This window comes from Piliocolobus tephrosceles, chromosome 14 (genome assembly GCF_002776525.5).
Source record: "Piliocolobus tephrosceles isolate RC106 chromosome 14, ASM277652v3, whole genome shotgun sequence".
Classification (NCBI taxonomy): domain Eukaryota; kingdom Metazoa; phylum Chordata; class Mammalia; order Primates; family Cercopithecidae; genus Piliocolobus; species Piliocolobus tephrosceles.
Window position 1 is genome coordinate 64,204,095 of NC_045447.1, and position 20,394 is coordinate 64,224,488.

Sequence of the window (20,394 nt, forward strand, 5' to 3'; positions counted from 1 at the left end):
GAAGGAAGGAAGGAAGGAAGGAAGGAAGGAAGGAAGGAAGGAAGGAAAGAAAGAAAGAAAGAGAAATATGAGCCGGGCACCGTGGCTCACACCTGTAATCCCAACACTTTGGGAAGTCAAAGCAGGTGTACTGCTTGAGCCCAGGAGTTCAAGGCCAGCCTGGACAACAGGGCAAAACCCCATCTCTAGTAAAAAAAAATACAAAAATTAGCAGAGCATGGTGGCGTGCCCTGTGGTCCCAAGTACTTGGGAAGCTGAGGTGGGGGGATCTCTTAAGCCAGGGAGGTTAAGGCTGCAGTGAGCTATGATCGCATGACTGCCCTCTAGCCTGGGCAATGTAGTGAGATACTAGCTTTTAAAAAAAAGAAAAAAAAAGGAATATGAGTTCCATAAATATGAAACTCAGGTGTCATTACACCTATTTACAGACACTGCTTTATATATAAAAATAGCATTATCTTTCTAAAAGAAGCAGTATTAGAATATAATGCAAAAGGGACTAGAAGATAAGGATGGTAATAAGGTACTAAAACAGTCCATAACATTCACTTTGTAATTTCTAAATGCCAAGCAATGGGCTAGACATTTTACATACGGTTATATTTATTCGCATCCTGTCCCTAGAACTTCCTTACCACACAAGTAAGTAGTATCAGTTGTCTGAACCTTAGATTCCTCTCTTGTAAAATAGAAATGATACTTAAATGACCTATCTCATATGCCTGTGGTGGGGCTTACATAAGAAAAGACATGCGGCCAGGCGTGGTGGCTCATGCCTGTAATCCCAGCACTTTGGGAGGCCAAGGCGGGAGGATCACAAGGTCAGGAGATCGAGACCATCCTGCCCAACATGGTGAAACCCCATCTCTACTGAAAATACAAAAATTAGCTGGGCGTGATGGTGGGTGCTTGTAATCCCAGCTACTCAGGAGGCTGAGGCTGGAGAATCGTCTGAATTCAGGAGGCAGAAGTTGCAGTGAGCCGAGATCAGTGCCATTGCACTCCAGCCTGGGTCACCGGGCAAGACTCTGTCTCAAAAAAAAAAAAAAGGAAAGACGTGCAAAATATGCAAAAGCACTGAAAATTATATCAAGCACCATGCAAATTCAACTGCTAATATTATAATTAACAAAAACAATTTCTAAAGCAATCATTGGAAAGTAGTCAGAAGTATCTTTCAAAATTTCATTAGAGGTATCCATTCCCATGGACTCACAGTCTATCAGAACATAGCGTACACGTGATTATATCTAACTCTCTGAATCATTGCAGGCTGGCATGTATACCTTCATTAATTATCACCTCCAACAATATCAATAAGCTCCACTTTATCTCTGAATATTCTTGGAGTTCAATTATGAAGAAAAAGTTTCAACACCTACTAACACTTTATGACTCACCTGGGTTTCTTGCCAAATACACTCTCAATACCATGGTAAAAGAGGAATAAAATGCAACATAGCATGATGAACTTGAATTTCCCTGAGTTTTGTTCTCCATTCTAAACTCACTTGATTTTTACTAAAATGTCAAATAAATCTAAAGTGTTTACAATAAACATTACATCAAGGGTAACTCTTACTTGACAGTAAAAAAACTTTACTTCTAGAAAGGAAGTTCTTGTTCCAATAACTATCTTTTTCAAATAGAAAAGAAACAAGAACATAAATACTAAGATTACAAAAGCAAAGTTAGTAAATGGAATGGTATGTGGCACTGGGCCCAGATACTTTAGTAGGCATAGACACTTGAGATATATTTACATGATGGCTCCAATGTATTTAAATTCAAGAACTACCCAACATGGGGCTAGCAAACTTTACCCAATGCTAAAAACATGCTGTGATAGTAAAACCAGGCTGCGTTCTCTGCAAATTTCATTTTTCTAGTAGCATTTACACTAATTGTTTTAAAGCTTAGACATTAGAAAAGTCTTAGAAATATTGGATTCTTACAAATACTACTTTTCTAACATCTATTACATTTTTTCATATAAAATCAATCAAATCCAAATATTGTTTTTTACTTTAATTTAGTGTCTTTTACTAATCACTTCTTTACAATGGCCAAACATTAAACATAAGACTCTAAGAATAAGTTATTTATTTCCCAGCAGATGGAACGTACTGAGGGTTATGCTCATGACACCAAACATCCTCTATAACTCACAATCCTATATAACAATTAGGGTTATTTTCCCCCTCGTGTCCTTATCAACGTAATTTTTGAAAATGTATTAAGTAATGTAAAATGAAATTTTTTTATTTGCATTGCAGTTTTGGGGGTAAAAAATATAGAATCAATCATAAAATTTCCTAAAATAAAATTTACAGGTCCTATAATATGTATTATAATAACAGCTTATCAAATACAATACCAAAATAAATTGCTGCAGTATATTCAATTATATTTGATAAAAATGCAAATATGTAGGTAAACAATACAGAATATACGCCAATTTATTTTATTTTATTTTATTTTTGAAAAGAGAAAAAAGTGAATTGCTATGCCTTCTTGTAGATTTCAAACAGTTCAGGACATTGATGAAAAAAGAAGTTGGAAGACTCACACTACCTGATTTTAAGACTTAGTAAAAGGTTAGAGTGATTAGATCAGTATAGTATTGAAAAAAAAAGAATTAGACACATAAATAACTGGAATAGACAAGAAAGTCTAGAAGTAGATTGACACAAACAGTGAACTGATTTTTGATAAAAGTACAAGGGCAATTCAATAAAGGACAGTGATTTCAATAAATGGTACTGGAATGGACATGAATATGCAAAAAAAAAAAAAAAAAACTGACCTTAATCCATATCTCAAACCTTTACAGAAACTAACTCAAAATTGATCATAGACCTAGATGTAAAACCTAAAACTACAAAACATATAGAAAAAAAATGGAGAAAATCTTGGTGCCTATAATCTTAGTCAAAGAGTTCTTACATGTAACATCAAAAGTATAATCCATAAAAAAAACTGGTAAGTGGGTCATCAAAATTTGAAACATTTGCTTTGCAAAAGTACTGCTAACAGAACAGTAGGAAATATTTACAAATCACATATCTGACAAATGACTTGAACCTGCGATATGTAAATAACTCTCAAACTTTGACGATAAGAAAACACACAATCCAATTAAAAACTGAGCAAAATATCTGAAAAGATAATTCACCAGAAAAGATATACAAATAGCAAATAAATACATAAATAAATGATTAATTTACTAGGCAGTAGGGAAAATGTAAATCAAAATCACAATGACATGGCACTACGCACTTATTATAATGGATACAATTCAAAAGAAAAAAATGATGAAGCCATACGCTGGCACAAGTGCAGAGCAACTGGAAATCTCTTACATTGCTAGTGAGAATGCAAAATGATACAGTCACTTTGAAAAACAATTTAATAGTTGCTTAAGTTACACTTACCATATAACCATATGAATATACACTTACCATATAATCTGGAAATCAAACTCGTAAGTATTTACCCAAGAGAAATGAAAATTTATGATCACACAAAAACCTTTTCATGGATGTTTAAAGCATCTTTACTTAAAATTGCCAAAAAAAAAAAGCAATCCAAAGGCCCATCAGCAAGTATTTGGATAAAATTTTACAGCCATACAATGGGACATTATTCAGCAGTAAAAAGGAATGCACTACTGATACATGCAACAATGTGACTGAATCTCAAATATATTTTGCTAAGTAAAAGTAACCAGACCCAAAAGGCTATATACTGTATGATTCCATTTATATGACATTCTGGAGAGGGCAAAACTATATAGATGGACACGTCTGTGGTTTCTAAGTATGGCCAAATGTTTTTTCACAAAGGTACCAAGGCTATTCATCTAGGAAAGTGCTGAACAAGTGATGTGGGAACAATAAATGAAGAGGGAAAAATGAAACTCTACCCAACATCACACACAAAAATTAATTTGAGAAGAATCACAAACTTAGAGGTCAAAGCTAAAACTATGAAACTTCTAGAAGAAACAAGAGATTATCTTCCCAACCTTGAGGTAAGGAAAAATCATTTCACATATACAAATAAATAGCCAAAAGAGAAAAAGATTTATAAGTTGGACTTCATCACAATTTTAAAACTTATATGATCATCAAAAGAAACAACTGAAAAGGGAAGCAAGAGATTCAGAGAAAATATTGCGATGCATATACATGGCAAAGGATATGCATCCAGGATATATAAAGAATGCTTAGAAATCAATAATAAAAACACAAATATCTCTATTTTTTACATGAGAAAACAGTAGAAGAGACACTTTACAAATGAAGATATGTGAATAGCCAATAAGTATATGAAAGGTGCTCAGCATCATGAATCACCAAAAAAAATGTTACTTTAAACCACAATGAAACACCATTTTAAAACCACTATATTGACTAAAATTTAAAAGACTGACAATACTAAGCGCTGCAGAGGATGTAGAACAATGGAAACTTACATATTTTGCTGGTGGAAATAAAACATGACACAAGCTTTTTTTAGAAACTTTTGACAGTTTCTTATGAATACACATATATCCTATGACCTGGCAACTGCACTTTAGTAATTAACCAAGAGAAATAAAACCATATGTTAACAAAAGACTTGTACAATAATGTTTGTGGCAATTTTATCTACAATATCTAAAAAACAGAAACAATTAAATATCCATCAACACACAATCCATCAAATAGGGGTGCTGTGATAAAATGGAATGCTATGTGACCATAAAGAAGAATGAAGTACTGATACATACAACAACATAAATGACATTATGCTCAGAACATTAATACTGAGTGAAAGTAGTCAAACACCAGACTACTGAATGATTCCACTTACATGAAATTCAAGAACAGGTGAAAACTAATCTACGATGACAGGCATCAGAACAATGGTTGCCTATGAGGCATAAAACTGACTGGAAGAAAGAACACGAGAACATTCTAGGGTAATGAAAATGTTTGAAGTCTTAAATGGGGTCATGATCACATGGGTGTTTACGTTGGTCAAAACATCAAATTGTAGTTACCACAGTCTAGGAAGGGTGTGTTGGGGGAGGAAAGGGATGGAGAGAGGTAGGTTAAAGGGTACAATTATACAGTTAGAAGGAATAAGGTCTAGTGTTCAAAAGCACAGTAAGGTGACTTTATTAACAACAATATATTGTATATTTCACAATAGCAAGAAGAGAAAATTTGAAACGCTCCCAACACAAAGAAATGATAAATGCTCAAGGTGATAGATATCTTATTCTGGCTTGAGCATTACACATTCTATGCATGTATTAAAATATCACATGTACCCCATAAATCTGTACAAATATTACATATCAAATAAATACTTTTTAAAAACATCAAATTATACACTTAAGATCTGTGCATATCACTATATATCAGTGCTACCTCTACAAAATTAAAATAAATTATTTAGGTCTTTTACTTCAATACTAGAAAATGCAGAGCATATAATATAGTAGTCTGTATACAATGAAAAAATTACTACTTTTAGATGGTACATTTGTTGATTCATTCAAATTCATATAGAAAGGCATAAGTTCATACAGGACCTTTAAATCTGGGGATGCAGAATGGCCTGATTTAATATAATAATAATAATAATAATAATAATAATAATAATAATTGTATTTATATATGTGTATGTATATATATTTATATAGCTTGGTTATTTTTAATTAGACTTGCCAAGCATGAATGGATCAAATAAAGAGGCTAAATACTGAATCAACCATGGGAAGAATATACAACCTTCTGGTTCATAAGTATCCTAACAGGAACAAAAGTGACCTATTAATAAATTCAATGACAAAAAATTATACCCTATCATGATGTTATTCCTGATTACGTGAAGATGACAGTTAACAATATAAATAATATTGATGATAATTTGTGTAGAAAAATACATGGTTATGTTAACAACCCATAACTTCTACTCTCAATCAAGATATAATACATAATACAACTCATAGTGAATTACTTTTGCTACACGGCCTACAACGATAACGCCAGTTCTTATATAATGTCAGTAGGCATAAGAGATTTTAACCCAAATAAATTTAAATGATGGTTCACATAGGAACCTCCACAAATAGAGTAAACTGGATAAAGGAATACTTACACTAAAACTGACAATATATTACCAAATACTTTAATCTTTTATTTTAAAAATAAATAAAGGAAATATAATTTTAGCATTTAATTAACTGATCAATGCATTTTGGGATATTTTAATCAGAAACCCACATATTTCCAAACTTACATGAAAGACAATCCTTAATATACATACCCATACACACACACGTATGTGTGTGTATCTAAACATATATATGTGCATCTAAACAAGTTCTATGAAGTTCTTAAGAAGTTTAAACCGATTTAACATTGCTACTGGAAAAAAAAAAACGTTTCTAATGGTTACACTGAGTAACCCATTTTTTAAAGCCCTTTGTAAAGGTAGCATACCTGTGCCCTCTTCTGCACCTCCAGGAGGAGTTCAGAATACTGCAGCTCTAGTTCCTTCTTTTGTTTGTGCCAGCAGCTCTCTTGGGCTTTGATCTGTTCTGCCACTTTGGTAAAGGTGTCTTCCTGAGTCTGCTGAAGCTCTCTCATCGTGTCAGACTTGTTTTTACAGATATACTCTAGATGGCTTATCTATATGGGGAGATGCAACAGAGAAGGAAATGTGCTCACAAGCTATTTCTTTGTGTCGTCTCCCCTAATAAAACACCCAAAATGCCCTACTATATTTTATTCCTTAAGATCATATAAAAATTTTAACATAGAATGTAAATAAATTTTAAAAAAGAAAATAGCAGGGTAAACTGTCATACATTAGCAGAAAATTGTGTTATTTGTATACTTAGATGGCAAATTTTTCATCTTCTCTTTCTCATGAAGTTACTTATTCTATAATTAATTTGATTGACATTGAGAAAGATACTGTTACTTCTGGAACCAAGGCTCAAGCTATTCAAATATCTCAGTGGGAAAGAAAGTAAAGATTTAAAAATCCGCAAGCAGTTTGCATAAAATAAAGCAGAATGTTCTAACCATTTTTTGTTTCATATTCAAACACTGGAAAGAAAATCATCATTTTCTAAAATGTATGACTATTAAGGATGTTTTGAAACAATGAAAACTATTAAAAATATAATACCATCTCATAGGGTTAAAATACATTCATTTTAATTATCTTTAATTTTCAAATCCATTATGTACACATTCACAATCATGAAGAGCATCTGTGCCTCTCACAATTTATTCCCTCATTTCTTAGCCCTACATCTCAGTGTCTATGGTTGTGTTTGTCAATAGGACCAAGATAAAATGCTCAATAATAAAAAAAATCACCCTGAAATTAGGTCAATATGCTGTTTTATTACTTCAACAGAATTTTTTTTAACTTACAGGACAGTTTTTCTCTTCTTGTTCCTTAAGAGCAAATGTCATTGCAACTAAGACCTGGAAACTAAACCACATAAACACAGTACTGACCACGTTCAATAGACCCAGGATAAGAACCAATGTCTTCAATGGTGGTATATGTTGATCTGCTAAGCCACTGTAATTTTCTATAACCAAAAGCAGGTTTTTAAATATTTGCTGGAGACTGATTTCCTGGACTTGTGAGATAGTAATGTTACCATAAAGGTCTACTATATTCTCCTATAAAATACACTTTTTGCATTCTAAAGCACGGAACGAGTTTTCTAATACACACTTTGTTGTATTTCGAGAAGCAAATCATAAGCATATAATTTAAAATGTTTAAGTGCTTTTAAAAATAACATCTTATATTTCCTAAGTAAAGAATTTTAAGATCATGTTTTTGAATAACTGTATCCTGTTTCTATTTTATGCTAACATAAAGAGTTGGTTTATTAATGTAAATGACTAAGTTCTTTGAATTGCTTCATCAGTAAGATTAATTTATTTTCTTTTAATTAGGTCCCTGTGGCTAATACTGGCTAGTAGTATTAGCATGTCCTGCACAGAAAGTGGAGCTTAGAGACTTCATACAGACTTCAGTCACATTTACATGCCCACAGCAATGGCATCAAACTGAGTTGTAGACAAGCCATAATTAATGGTATTGAATTATTAACATCCAAATTCTTTTTGAAATAAGATGAATGTCAGCCCCTCTTAATGATACTGTGATGTGGACAAATGTCACTGAATTTAATAGAGGTATCTGGTGCCTGAGGACAGTTACCTTCTCATTAGCCCTGTTGAGGTCTGCAATCAGGGCATCAACATTCTCCTGTAAGACTGCACAAAGCTCAGACCAAGAGAATTTATCCAGCATGCCTTCTGGTTGTTTTATGAGCACACAGCCTGCTACCAAGTGCTGATACAAGGTGTGAAGAAAGGTTAGCTTCTCCTGCAGGAAAAAAAAAAAGAAAAATTATTTGCTGTATATAAACATTGTAAGAAGTAAAATACATAATACAAATGGTGAAGAGTTAATTTCAAAAACCTGAAAAGGAAATTATAATACTCAAGTCTCAGAATATTTTAATGACTTTTTTATATTCAAAACTAAGCACCAGATAAAACATTTGGAACTGCTTACACTTGGTATTCAAAATCAAAATCTGAGTCTAGAAGCCAGAAGACCAAGATTCATTCCCAGCTCTGCTACTGATGAGGTTGTGATTTGAGTAAACACCTGTTCAGGCCTAAGTTTCCTTAGCTATCACACGAAGTGTCTGGATTGGACTCATTGTTTATAAGTCTATCTAACTGTAACTCAGTATAGTAATTCTATAATTTAATATTTACATTTGCCAAAATAGATACTACTTGTCAAAAAACAATACAGAAAAAAATAGTGTTATTCAACTCTGATGAAAAAAAGTTATACCAATATCTGTACTTTACATGGACACAATTACTCAGCTTTCTTCTTCCCCCAGAGATTCCAGTTTACTTACTACTTATAGGAAATCTATCCCAAGCCCCTTAGGCAAAGCAGATAGTGATATGAAAGATATGGAAGATGGGCTCATTTGTTTTCCCCACTTATAAGTTCATATAGTATTTGGCACACTGGGCATTTGTAGGTGTTTAAATATTATAAAGTAACAGCAAAAAAAAATGGATATAGCTGCTTAAGGCATACTTTTGAAAACGTCCAATTAGAAATATGTTTTTTAAAAGTCCTTTAAAATTGTATTACCACTTCAGTAATTAAACTATCCATTGCTGAATGACTTAGAAACACTATGCTGCAGAATTCATATAAAGTAGATCACATTTGAACACATGAGGAGGGTTTATCTACTATAATGTCAAATAGCTCTCTTTATAAGGTGTTTCATCTGTAAAGTCCCAAAGCATGGAACTCAAAGACAAGGTAACTGTGAAGCTGCAAAATGATTATTTTTATTTTATGTAGATAAAAAAGTTCCCTCAAGATTTTTTAATAGATCAGCAGGAAGAAAACTTTTAAAAGGGACAAATTTAAAAAGAAAATTTAGAAAGTCTATTATACATTTTTTAAAAACTGAATATAGCATATGCAAAAGTTTTATAATTAGAAATTATAGAGAATATTCTTACAAATATCAAAATATAAATCTTTAGTTCACTATATATGCCACCTTACTTTTTTTTCCAAAAACAATAATTTAAAAAACAAAAAATTTGAAAATGTAGTTACAACAACAAATTTAAGAAATCAGATTTTTTCACAAATATGCTATGCCTTTTCATAAGCAGTTAATGATGACTTTTGCATTTTTTAACTAGGTCAAAATGTTTTAAAGTCTTATTAAATATAACTTAACAAATACATAAAAATCTTCCTCCTACTGACCACATTCGTTCTCAAGGAAGTTCATCCTTAAGGATAATTCATTGTGTCGCTATTATGTCCTTTTTGCTTGGGCTGTGATAAACCAAGCATGATAATCATCCATTTGGCATGAAAAGAGACTCCAAAATCCAAAATCAATTCACACATGTTGAACCCAACCACAGTGCTGTAGACATGCTGACTTTACAATACAGTCAGGCTTCTAGTTTCCTTTACTTTAATCATTATCTGATGTGTAGAGCAATTCCAACCCCTTCATGTGGACACAATTTAAATCCCAGACTGTAAAAAGAGTGGAAAGAATGTTTCCTTTTTACTCTCTTGGCATTCATGTTCATATTTGTTGGAGTAATGAACTCAATATGCAGGACGACTTAGATAAACCAGTTCCACTAGCTAGACTAGCTCTATAATCCATAGGGTAAAAAGAACTAGAAGATAATTCCATTTACACAGGCTCATACGAAATATGAAATTTGTGCCATAATATTTTTCTACACCATTAATAAACACAAAGGGATAGGCAACTCTCCAGGGGGTCTAAATGAAAAGTTTTAATTTTATGGGACTTTTATTTTTCTAAATTTTATTAACATCCTATAATCATACAGAGTAAGGAGGCTATCTGTTAAAGTAGATACTATTACTGTTTTACAAATAAAGAAACTAGGCCGGGCACAGTGGCTCAGGCCTGTAATCCCAGTACTTTAGGAGGGGAGGCCGAGGTGGGCGGATCAACTGAGGTCAGGAGTTCCAGAACAGCCTGACCAACATGGTGAAACCCCATCTCTACTAAAAATACAAAAATTAGCTGGGCACGGTGGTGGACACCTGTAATCCCAGCTACTTAGGAGGCTGAGGCAGGAGAATCACTTGAACCTGGGCGGTGGAGGATGCAATGAGCCCAGATTACGCCACTGCACTCCAGCCTGGGCGACAGAGCAAGACTTTGTCTCAAAAAAGAAAAAAAATAAATAAGAAAACTAAGATGTGGAGAGGCTAAGTTGTATAGCTTGTCCACAGCCAAACCATTTATAAACAGAAGTATCAGGATCCAAGTTCAGGTCTATCTGATTATAAAATACTTATTCTTTCCACCATATCAATCTACCAAGCTACTGAAATAAAAAATAATTTTGTCATTGGCAAACAGGCAAACCTTGAAAGGACTGTTAGGAGCATAGTTACTTGAGTTACAATGTTCTAAAAGTCAAAAACGAGAGTTGTACAAATGATAATCAAGAAAATTAGTTGTGCAAGTTATAGTACTTCTCTCACAAGAGAGAATTACACAAGAGTAATGAAGAGAGTGATTTTGCAGCTGTCACGAACATTTCAAAATACTCTGCTCAGAACAATTTCTTAATTAAATACAAGTAAAAATAGTCACTTGATGTATAACACTGAAATTAGTGAAAGGCCTTTCCTGACAGTCATTGAGTCTCAGGTAATACCTCAGCATCCTTATGGAAAGCCTGGGAAAGCTTCTGCAGTTCACTTTCAGACTGGGCTGCTTGAGCCTTTTCTTTCTCCCAACAGTGCAGTACATTTTGTAGTTCCACTTTTAAAGTGCTTATTAAAGCCTCTCGGTCTGCACATTTAGTGCGTAAATGGCTTAACTCTTTATTGACATCAGCCAGTTTATCCTGAAGTTCCTGTCATAGATACCAAATAAAGAGATTGTAGAAAGGCCAGCCAACAAGGGGTGAGGGGACACTAGTATAAAATACATATTGAAAATTTTCAAAGCTTTACAATGAAAGAATCACAAAGGCAGGAAAGCATCTGTTTACATTAAAATATTTTACTGAATGTATTTTCTAAATATAATATCTTAGCTCAAAAATTAGAACATTTGTTATGTTTAAACATTTATATAAAATGTTAATATGATGACTTATTCCAGAAAGTTCTTTCAAGGCAGTTTCCTTTCAACCTATTTTTTTAAAACAATGTTGTAGTTCAAAATTTTTTAAGTATTTTAAAATAAATATCTTACATTTAATATAAGCACATTTACTTTCCAATGACATCCCAACCACTTATAGAAATCTCAAATATGTGGCACAAAGTTCTGCTGAACTGTTTATTCCTTAAACTTAACAAATTCTATTGAAGTGTGTCCATGACAAACCCAACATGAAACAACAAAATAAAATTCCAGCAATACTGAGAAACTTCTGAGAGCTGACTCAGTATAATTTTGCAAAGATGTAGTACATAAAACCAGCACAGAAAGTAAAATATAGTCCTGGGCCTTAGCCAGGTGTGGTCTCAGCCCATTAACAGACACGATGTACTGAAAACAATGGCTCCACCGTAAAATGATGAAAACTGACTCCAAATACGGATGTGCTTATGTAAAATACGTTTAATATGTACCTAAGGCTGGACATTTCATCTTAAATAATTATTTGAATCTCATAAGGTATTATTATTGAATCTGGGAAACAAATTTTCCTTTAACCAAAACAATTTCCAATCAAGTTTTAATTTTTTAAATGAAAAAACCATTCTTGTTACTCTTAATCAACAAGAAAAAATTAAAATTCTATCCATACATACTTTAAAAAATACAAATATATATTTTCAGGTACCTCAATATCTCTACTTTAAAATATTCCCTAGATAACTATATTTGTTTCTTAATACAAAAGGTAAACGTTATTCTAAATAATACCTTTATATTTTTAGTGTGAGAGTCTATCTTCTGTTTCGTAGAATCAAGTTCATTACATGCCTTTTCCCTAGCATCGTTCATGCTGTTTAGCTGATGAAAGAAAATGTAAGTAATTTTTTTACATTTTTCAAGGAGAGTACCTCAAAAGTTAATCTTTAAGTGCTTTTTATGCAATTACTTAAATAAAAATTTTTCAATAGTAATTAAGAGTCTTCAAAAAATTATTTCTTTTGGTTAAATACTATATAGCTTCTGTCACAAGTTCACGTAGCTAAAAAGAAAAGAAAGCATTCAAGCTTAAAATATCACTGATGTTACTGTATTTTTACCACACATTCAGATAAAGGATTTCATTCTTGTTGTAAACAAATACAACTTTATTCTTAAAATCCTACTGGACCAAAATGCCAGAAGCAGGGGCATCTACAAGTAAAGAAAAGAGAACAGAGCAGAAGACTGTTCTTTCTATACATCATAAGGGTATTCACTGGTCTCTCACTCCATATGACAACTTCAGGGTCGGTCACATGCAGTCCTACTGGGAAGGCTTGTGGCAGGTCATCAGTTGGTCCTGCACCGCTTGTGATTTATTTTCTTTGACAGTTCATTCTTCTTTCTGTCAGACTGCTCTTTTTGCTTTCTTTGCAGCCACCCCCTTGGTCTCCCCACTGCTGTCTCTGGCACTGGTTCACAACAAAGCGCATTACTAAGCCAAAGCCTGCTGAGTCGACTTTTCAACTGTGCTGAGGATCATGTGACATTCATCCTCCCAAATAACAATTCGCTGTGGGTAATATGTTCCTAGTTACCCTGCAGCTTCCAGACCTAGGCCTCAGAAGAGTTTCATAAACTACTAACAATACAGGTTGTCTTGTCTCACTGGGAAAGACTTCATAATATTTGTTCTTCATAGAAATTTAATTATTTCGATGGTCATTTTCTTTTATGCCTTTTGAACAATTACCGAGGGTATTAAGAAGACTCACTTTTCCTTCTTTGTTCACCTTAGCAAGCTAAAATAAAATAAGCCGCATCTGAAATGTGAAATGTAACCGTTTTGTGGCATTTATATTATATGAAAGAAAGAGATAAACACAAGGATAAACTCCAAATTCCATGCTACGTGACTTGTCTTTGACTCTAACAATCTGTTTGTTGCTTTGCTAACTAATTGTATTTAATGTAATTACTTCATATGCTAATTTGACAAGATGTAACTAGACAAACTCTTCAATTTTTAAAGCACAAATTCATAAAACATTTTAATACCCAAGAAAATTATCAACCCACACATTAAACAATACAAATGAGATGATAAATAGAAGCATGAGCTTTTTCAATCAGCAAACTAAAAGCTCCCAGGCTACATCAAACAGATATTTGTTTTTTAAAAACTTCTAACAACACTTTACTCCCTTTAGAGAATGAAAACTAATTTCTCTCTTTTTTATTAAGACTTCCACAGTTTGTAGAAATCTTAACCTAAAACACTGACAAAACCTAAATTTCCAGTAGCTATACCAAACGTTGTAAAAACACATTAACATTTAAATACAGTACATATTAACTTAAACTACTTGCATAGTGTTTTCATTAAAACAGATAAATTATGAAGATCAAGAAGTGATAGAGTCTTTATAATTTTGAAAATAATAGTGTGACTGAAGAGTTACAAAAACATAAGTGAGACATGACTTTAGGCCACACTTAAAGAAAGAACAGTGAAAGATAATTTATTATTTTTTGTATCTGTGAAGCTGTCAGTTCAACATTCCCAATCTTTTTGACCTTTGTAACAAGCAAGGAATACGTACTGGTACAGGCCGAAGGCTATATGTGTGCAGCCAAACAATGCAAGTGTTACCTCATTAGATGCATCTTCCAGCTTGTTCTGGTAATCTGTCAAGGTACGCCTCAACGTCTCAAGGACAACAGAGAAGCTAGGAGGTTTATCTTTGTCCTTGTGGATGCCTAGAGAAAAATATAGGATGAAAATATACCCTTAAAGTCACAAAGGGACAAAACTTAGGCAAATAGTAACAGAGATACTACAATTAGATAGAGCCAAAAAGACATTATGAAACCTTGAGTAGAATTTTATTCTCCAAGTATACTGCTGTATGGCCAAGTACTAATAGCCTTTCTAAACAAGCGGCCATATTAAAGTTCATAATATATCAAATTTAAATTTATGACTACTTTCTACCTTATCAAGACCCACATGGTAGTTAGTGTTTTTTTTTTGTTTGTTTGTTTGTTTTTATCATGTCTCCTAAGTAACTGCAGTGTTTGTACGTACCTTTAATTAAATGAACAGTCTACACTACCACTGTTTGGGGGAGTTATGTACACTTACTGTGGTCCTTGTGTTTCTGATTAGTCAGGCTTTTTACACTGCACTATTTTGCTTAAATAATAATTTCTGAACCCAGGAGTATATAATTTTCTGTTATACTTGGAAATATTCTTCAATCCTTAAAATTCTCAAGTTACAATTTGAAATAAACAATAAAAATGCTATTATCTACATAGTCTACATCATGTTTCAATTAAAACCCTTAAAACTGATACTCATGGTAAAAGTATGAGTATTTCCATATTATGCCTTCAAACTACTTTAATTTAGTTGGGCCATAAATTACATTAGTTGAGCTAATAAAGATCACATGATCAAATGTAGCTCCAAGTATTAATCCAAAAAGTTGAGTTTCAAAAACTACTTTAAATTGATTACTGATTGGACTATTCTTTAAGTGTTAAAAAGCAAGTAGCAAATTCAGTTTTAAAATACTCATATTGAAAATATTCTTTTCTTGTTATTTCTCCTCATTGTATTTTGTAATATAAATATTTAAATATGCAAGAAATGGATTTTCAACAAAGCCAGTTTCTAAGAGCAGCATTCATATTTTATGTCCTACTATTCATTCATTCAACTAATTTACTGAATTCCTACTACATACCAATCTTAGGCATTAAGCATACAAAGATAAACAAGAAAGGTATAGCCTCTGTCTTTATAGAATTTAGGGTTTAATAAGAGAAAGATACTAGATAAAAAATTATATGACATCATTTATCCATTCTTCAAATATTCTATTATTAAAACTTATGGAGAAGTAGGGGAAGGCAGTAATAAAGGAAGAAAGGGGAAATTTTCTTAATGATAGAGCAACTTCATTCAGCTCAGAGTACTGGTGATACCTCATGTTTAAATCTTGGAGAAAATGTTATTAATATATTTATGACATTTATCAAGGGGTAATTTAAGTACCAACTTACATATGGGTACAACTTGGTTTTTCTTTAACAGAAGAGGAATATTTAACTTAAAGACCAAAAGTAATGTGGAAACAACACATATGACAGCTAGGAAAAGAAATACAGTGTTCTGAGTCATGATAATAGAGAAGACAGTAGTCTTTGTAATGACTATGAGTTGGAAAGACAACTCATTAAAAATTTTATTAAAGGTCTTACCAAATATATTTTTTTAAATTCCTCTCTTGCACAAGATAAAAAAAATGTAATGTATAATTCTTTTCTTTTGCTACTATACAAGCAGACCATGAATAAATTATTCAAGGACACTCGGGAAATCTGCGTTTTTACAATAAGGGAGAAAACTTCTTCTTAGAAATTCAGAAGAATAAAATCATCTTAATATGAGTGCTGAAGAGTAATGGGACAAAATGCCCTCTCCTTACTGACCTATGAACATTCTTATATTCTACATAAAATAGTTTTCTTTCCTGAAAATGTTTATATAATAAAGTTTAGTTGAAGTACAAAGCAAGCTTTAGGTCTGCTATGGCTAGATTATTAAATGCCTTGAGGTAGTCTTCTTTGGGTTAAATCAGCTTGGTGTTCTATAACCTTCTTATACTTGAATATTGATACACTTCTCTAGCTTTGGAAAGTTATCTGTTATCCATTTGAATAAACTCTCTCTCTCCCCCACCCTTCTTTCCCTCCCTTCCTCCTTCCCTCCCTCCTCTTGAAGGCCAATAACTCTTAGATTTACCCTTTTGAGACTATTTTCTAAATCCTGTAGGGGTGCTTCATTCTTTTTTATTCTGTTTTCTTTTGTCTCCTCTGACTGTGTATTTTTGAATACCTATCTTTAAGCTCTTTATTTCTTTCGCTTAATCAATTCTACTATTAAGACACTTTGACATGTTCTTCATCATGTCAACTGCATTTTTCAACTCCACAATTTCTGCTTGATTCTTTTTATTTCAATCTCTTTGTTAAATTTATCTGATAGGATTCTGAATTACTTCTCTGTGTTATATTAAATTTCTTTGAGTTTCCTCAAAACCGTTGTTTTGAATTAATTATCTGAATGGTCATACGTCTCTGTATCTCCAGGGTTGGTCTCTGGTCCCTTATTTAGTTTGTTTGTTGAAGTCATGTTTTCTGGGATGGTTTTGATGCTTGTGGATGTTCTTCAGTGTCTGGGCATTAATGAGTTAGTTATTTACTTTAGTCTATGCAGTCTGGACTTATTAGTACCTGTCCTTCTTGAGAGGCTTTCGAGGTATTTAAAGGGCTTTAGGTGTTGTGATCTAAGTTTTTGGTCACTGCAGCTATATCTGCATTAGGGGGCACCCCAAGCCCAGTAACACTGTGGCTCTTGCAGACTCAGAGGCACCACCTTTGTGGACTTGATAAAATCCAGAAGAATTCTCTAGATTACTATGTAAGACTCTTGTCTTCTCTTACTTTCTCCCAAACAGAGTCTCTCTGTGCTGAACCATCTAAAACTGGGGGAGAAGTGACACAAGCACTCCTGTGGCCACTACCATTAGGACTGCACTAGGTCAAACCTGAAGCCAGCACAGCACTGAGTATCACCCAAGACCTGCTGTAACCATTATCTGGCGACTGCCTATGTTTGCTCAAGGCCCTAGGGCTCTACAATAAGCAGATAGTGAAGCCAGCCAGGCTCATGTCCTTCTCCTCAAGACAGCAAGCTCCCCCAGGTCCTGGGAAGATCCAGAGATGCTGTACAGAAGCCAGGGCCTGGAGTTGGAAACCTTAGCGATCTACCTGGCACTCTATTCTACTGAGGCTGAACTGGCACAAGACAAAGTCCTTTCCACTCTTCCCTCTCATTTCCATAGCAGAGGAGTCTCTCCTCCTGGCCACCACTGCCACAGACCCATAAGGAGTACTTCCAGGCTACTGTCAACGCCCACTCAAGGTCCAAGAGCTCTTTCAGTCAGCTTGTGGTAAATGCTGCCAGGTCTGGGAATCATCCTTCAGGGCAACAGACTCTCCTTTGGCCAAGGGCAGGTCCAGAAATGCCATCGAAGAGCCAAGGCCTGGAATCAGGGAGCCCAAGAACCTACTTGGTGCTCTACCACCCTGTGGCCAAGCTAAATCAGCTGCAAGACAAAGCCCCCTTTGTTCTTCTCTCTGCTGTTCTCAAGCAGAAAGAATCTCTTGCCATAGCCACCAGAGCTGTAAATGTGCTGGGCCACACTTCAAACCAGCAGATCTCAGAGTCTCACCAAAGGTCCACGTGTGTACTACATGGGTACTGCTGCTGATTATTCAGGCCCCAGGGGTTCTTTAGTCAGTAGGTGATGAATCCTGCCAGGACTGGGTCCTTCACTTCAAGGCAGTGGGTTCCTTTCTGGCCCAGGGTGTGTCTAGAAATGCGATCTGGGAGCTAAGGCCTGGAATGAGTCTCAGGACTCTGCCTTGTACCCTATCCTTCTGTGGCTAAGTTGGTATCCAAGCTGCAAGAAAAGGTTCTCTTTTCTCTTCCCTCACCTGTTAAGCAGAAAGAAGGGGTCTCTTTCAGAGCTGTGAGCTGTGCTGCCTGAAGTTGGAGGTGGGGTACCACAAGCACTCCCTTTGCTGCCCCTGCTGGTGTCTCACTAGGTCACATGCCCTCTAAGTCCACTGGCTTTGAGCCCAGCACAGCACTAGGACTTGCCTAGGAGTTGTAGTCCTTGTGGCCTAGATTGTCTTTCAAGTTTATTTAGGACCCCTGAGCACTTCAGTCCACAGTGGCAAGGCTTACCAGAGCTCAAATTCCAACTGCTAGGATGGACAGTTCCCCTCTAGACTAGCTAGGGCTAGTCTACATGCCCCCTCCATGAGCACTGGCTTATTCTCAGTGTTGCTTTCCACTGTGACAGGGCAGCACGGAGCTTCAATGCAAAGTCCCACAATCACCGTGCTCTCCCTCCCCCAAGGGCACAGACTCCCCCCACCACATAGCTGCTGCTGAGGCATGGAAGAGGGGTGGTATCAGCAATTCAAAACTGTCTTTCAACCCTCTTCCATGCCTCTTTCAGTGATATGAAGTTTAAAACAGGTACTGTGACTGCTCATCTGATTTTTGGTTCTTATGAAGGTACTTTTTTTTGCCTAGATAACTGTTAAATTTGGTGTTCCTGTGGGGGTGATGATCACTGGACGCTTCTATTCAGCCATCTTGCTCAGCCTCCAGCTGCTATGGTTTGAACACGTCCTCCAAAGTGTTGGAAATGTAATCCCCAATGCAGTGTTGAGAAGTGGAATCTTTGAGAGGTTACTGGGTTATGAGAGCTTTACCCTCATGAATGAATTAATGTCATCGCAGGAATGGGTTTATTATCTTAGAAGTAGGTTTGTTACAAAAGTGAGTTCTCCCCAACTCTTGCTCTCTCTTGCCCTTTCATCTTCTACCATGAGATGATATAGCATAAGGGCCCTCACCAGATGTTGGCCCCTCCATCTTGGATTTCCCAGCCTCCGGAACTGTAAGAAATAAATCTCCTTTCTTTATTAATCATCTAGTCTCAGGTATTCGTTATAGCAGCACAAAAGGAACTAAGACAATGTCCCACCCAAATTTATTATAAAAAGAAACACTGGTCCCTTAACCTGACAAAATGCTTACAAAAAAAAAAGGGTCACCCTAAACCAAGGACCTTATTGAGTGATTTGACTTACGCTAATAATATTCTAATCGCTACAGTATAGCCCAAAAAACAATGAACTATAAAAGCTATCCTATCAAAGAAAGGTGTAAAAACTCACAAAGAGTAGCAGAAAAGATTTGAACAGTGATCATAATTAGCTTTTCAAAAGTCAAATTCCAAATGAAGAACAGAATATATCAGCAACACTTTATACTTGAATAACATCAACTCAAAATCCTGAGGTTCCCTCTCCCTCTGTCTATACTTCTATTTCTCTATACATAGGTGCCAGCCTATACTTTCACCACACCCTATTTCGATCTCTCCCTCTCACTTTTAAGTAGGTTTCAACTCTGGCTGTACTTTGGCAAGTCTTTTCTTGAATTAGTAGCCCACAGGGGGAGGTGGAGTAGAAAAAAAGTTCCAAGCCCTCTATTTACACATTTCGTTTTAGACAATCTCAAAAACTAAATAATTTTTCATAAATTGTTGTTTTTCAAGCTGGCATCATTATTTTAGTAATCTATAGTTCTACAGAAAAAAAAAAAAAAACAGTAACTTTTCATGAATGGAGTCTACCTTCTCCATCTTGTTACCTACTTCATTTTTCTACAAGATCCCAAGAAGGGAGAATTAGTAAGAAATAATGGAGGGAGAATATAGATAAAAGACAGAGTTTTTTTTATACAGCTATCAATATAGATTATGAGTGGTCATGTTCATGTTCCGAACTGAACTCTGTTGTTTAGTACTGATTTTTGATCTTGTAGTAGAAAACAGAAAATAATGTTCAAATGAGTTTTGTTTTCACCTGATAAAATCCAAACATTTAATATATAATGTATTGATAACTAAGAAAATTCTCTTTTCATTTTAAAAGCACTAATACAAACACTTTATTGGCAGTTAGACTTTTTTCAAACTCAGACCACAACACTG

The 20,394-nt window shown here is 34.6% G+C and overlaps 1 protein-coding gene across 1 annotated transcript in view; it reads right to left on the reverse strand.

Annotated features, from left to right (window-relative positions):
* The window catches only part of CCDC171 (coiled-coil domain containing 171), a 288,764-nt gene that overhangs the window by 129,560 nt on the left and 138,810 nt on the right, over positions 1 to 20,394 (reverse strand). Inside the window, exons 12-16 of the mRNA XM_026453886.1 lie at positions 14,400 to 14,506; positions 12,536 to 12,625; positions 11,310 to 11,510; positions 8,251 to 8,418; positions 6,498 to 6,686 (exon numbers count right to left, since the gene is read on the reverse strand). Coding sequence (XP_026309671.1) covers positions 6,498 to 6,686; positions 8,251 to 8,418; positions 11,310 to 11,510; positions 12,536 to 12,625; positions 14,400 to 14,506 — 755 coding nt within the window. The remainder of the gene's footprint in view (positions 1 to 6,497; positions 6,687 to 8,250; positions 8,419 to 11,309; positions 11,511 to 12,535; positions 12,626 to 14,399; positions 14,507 to 20,394) is intronic.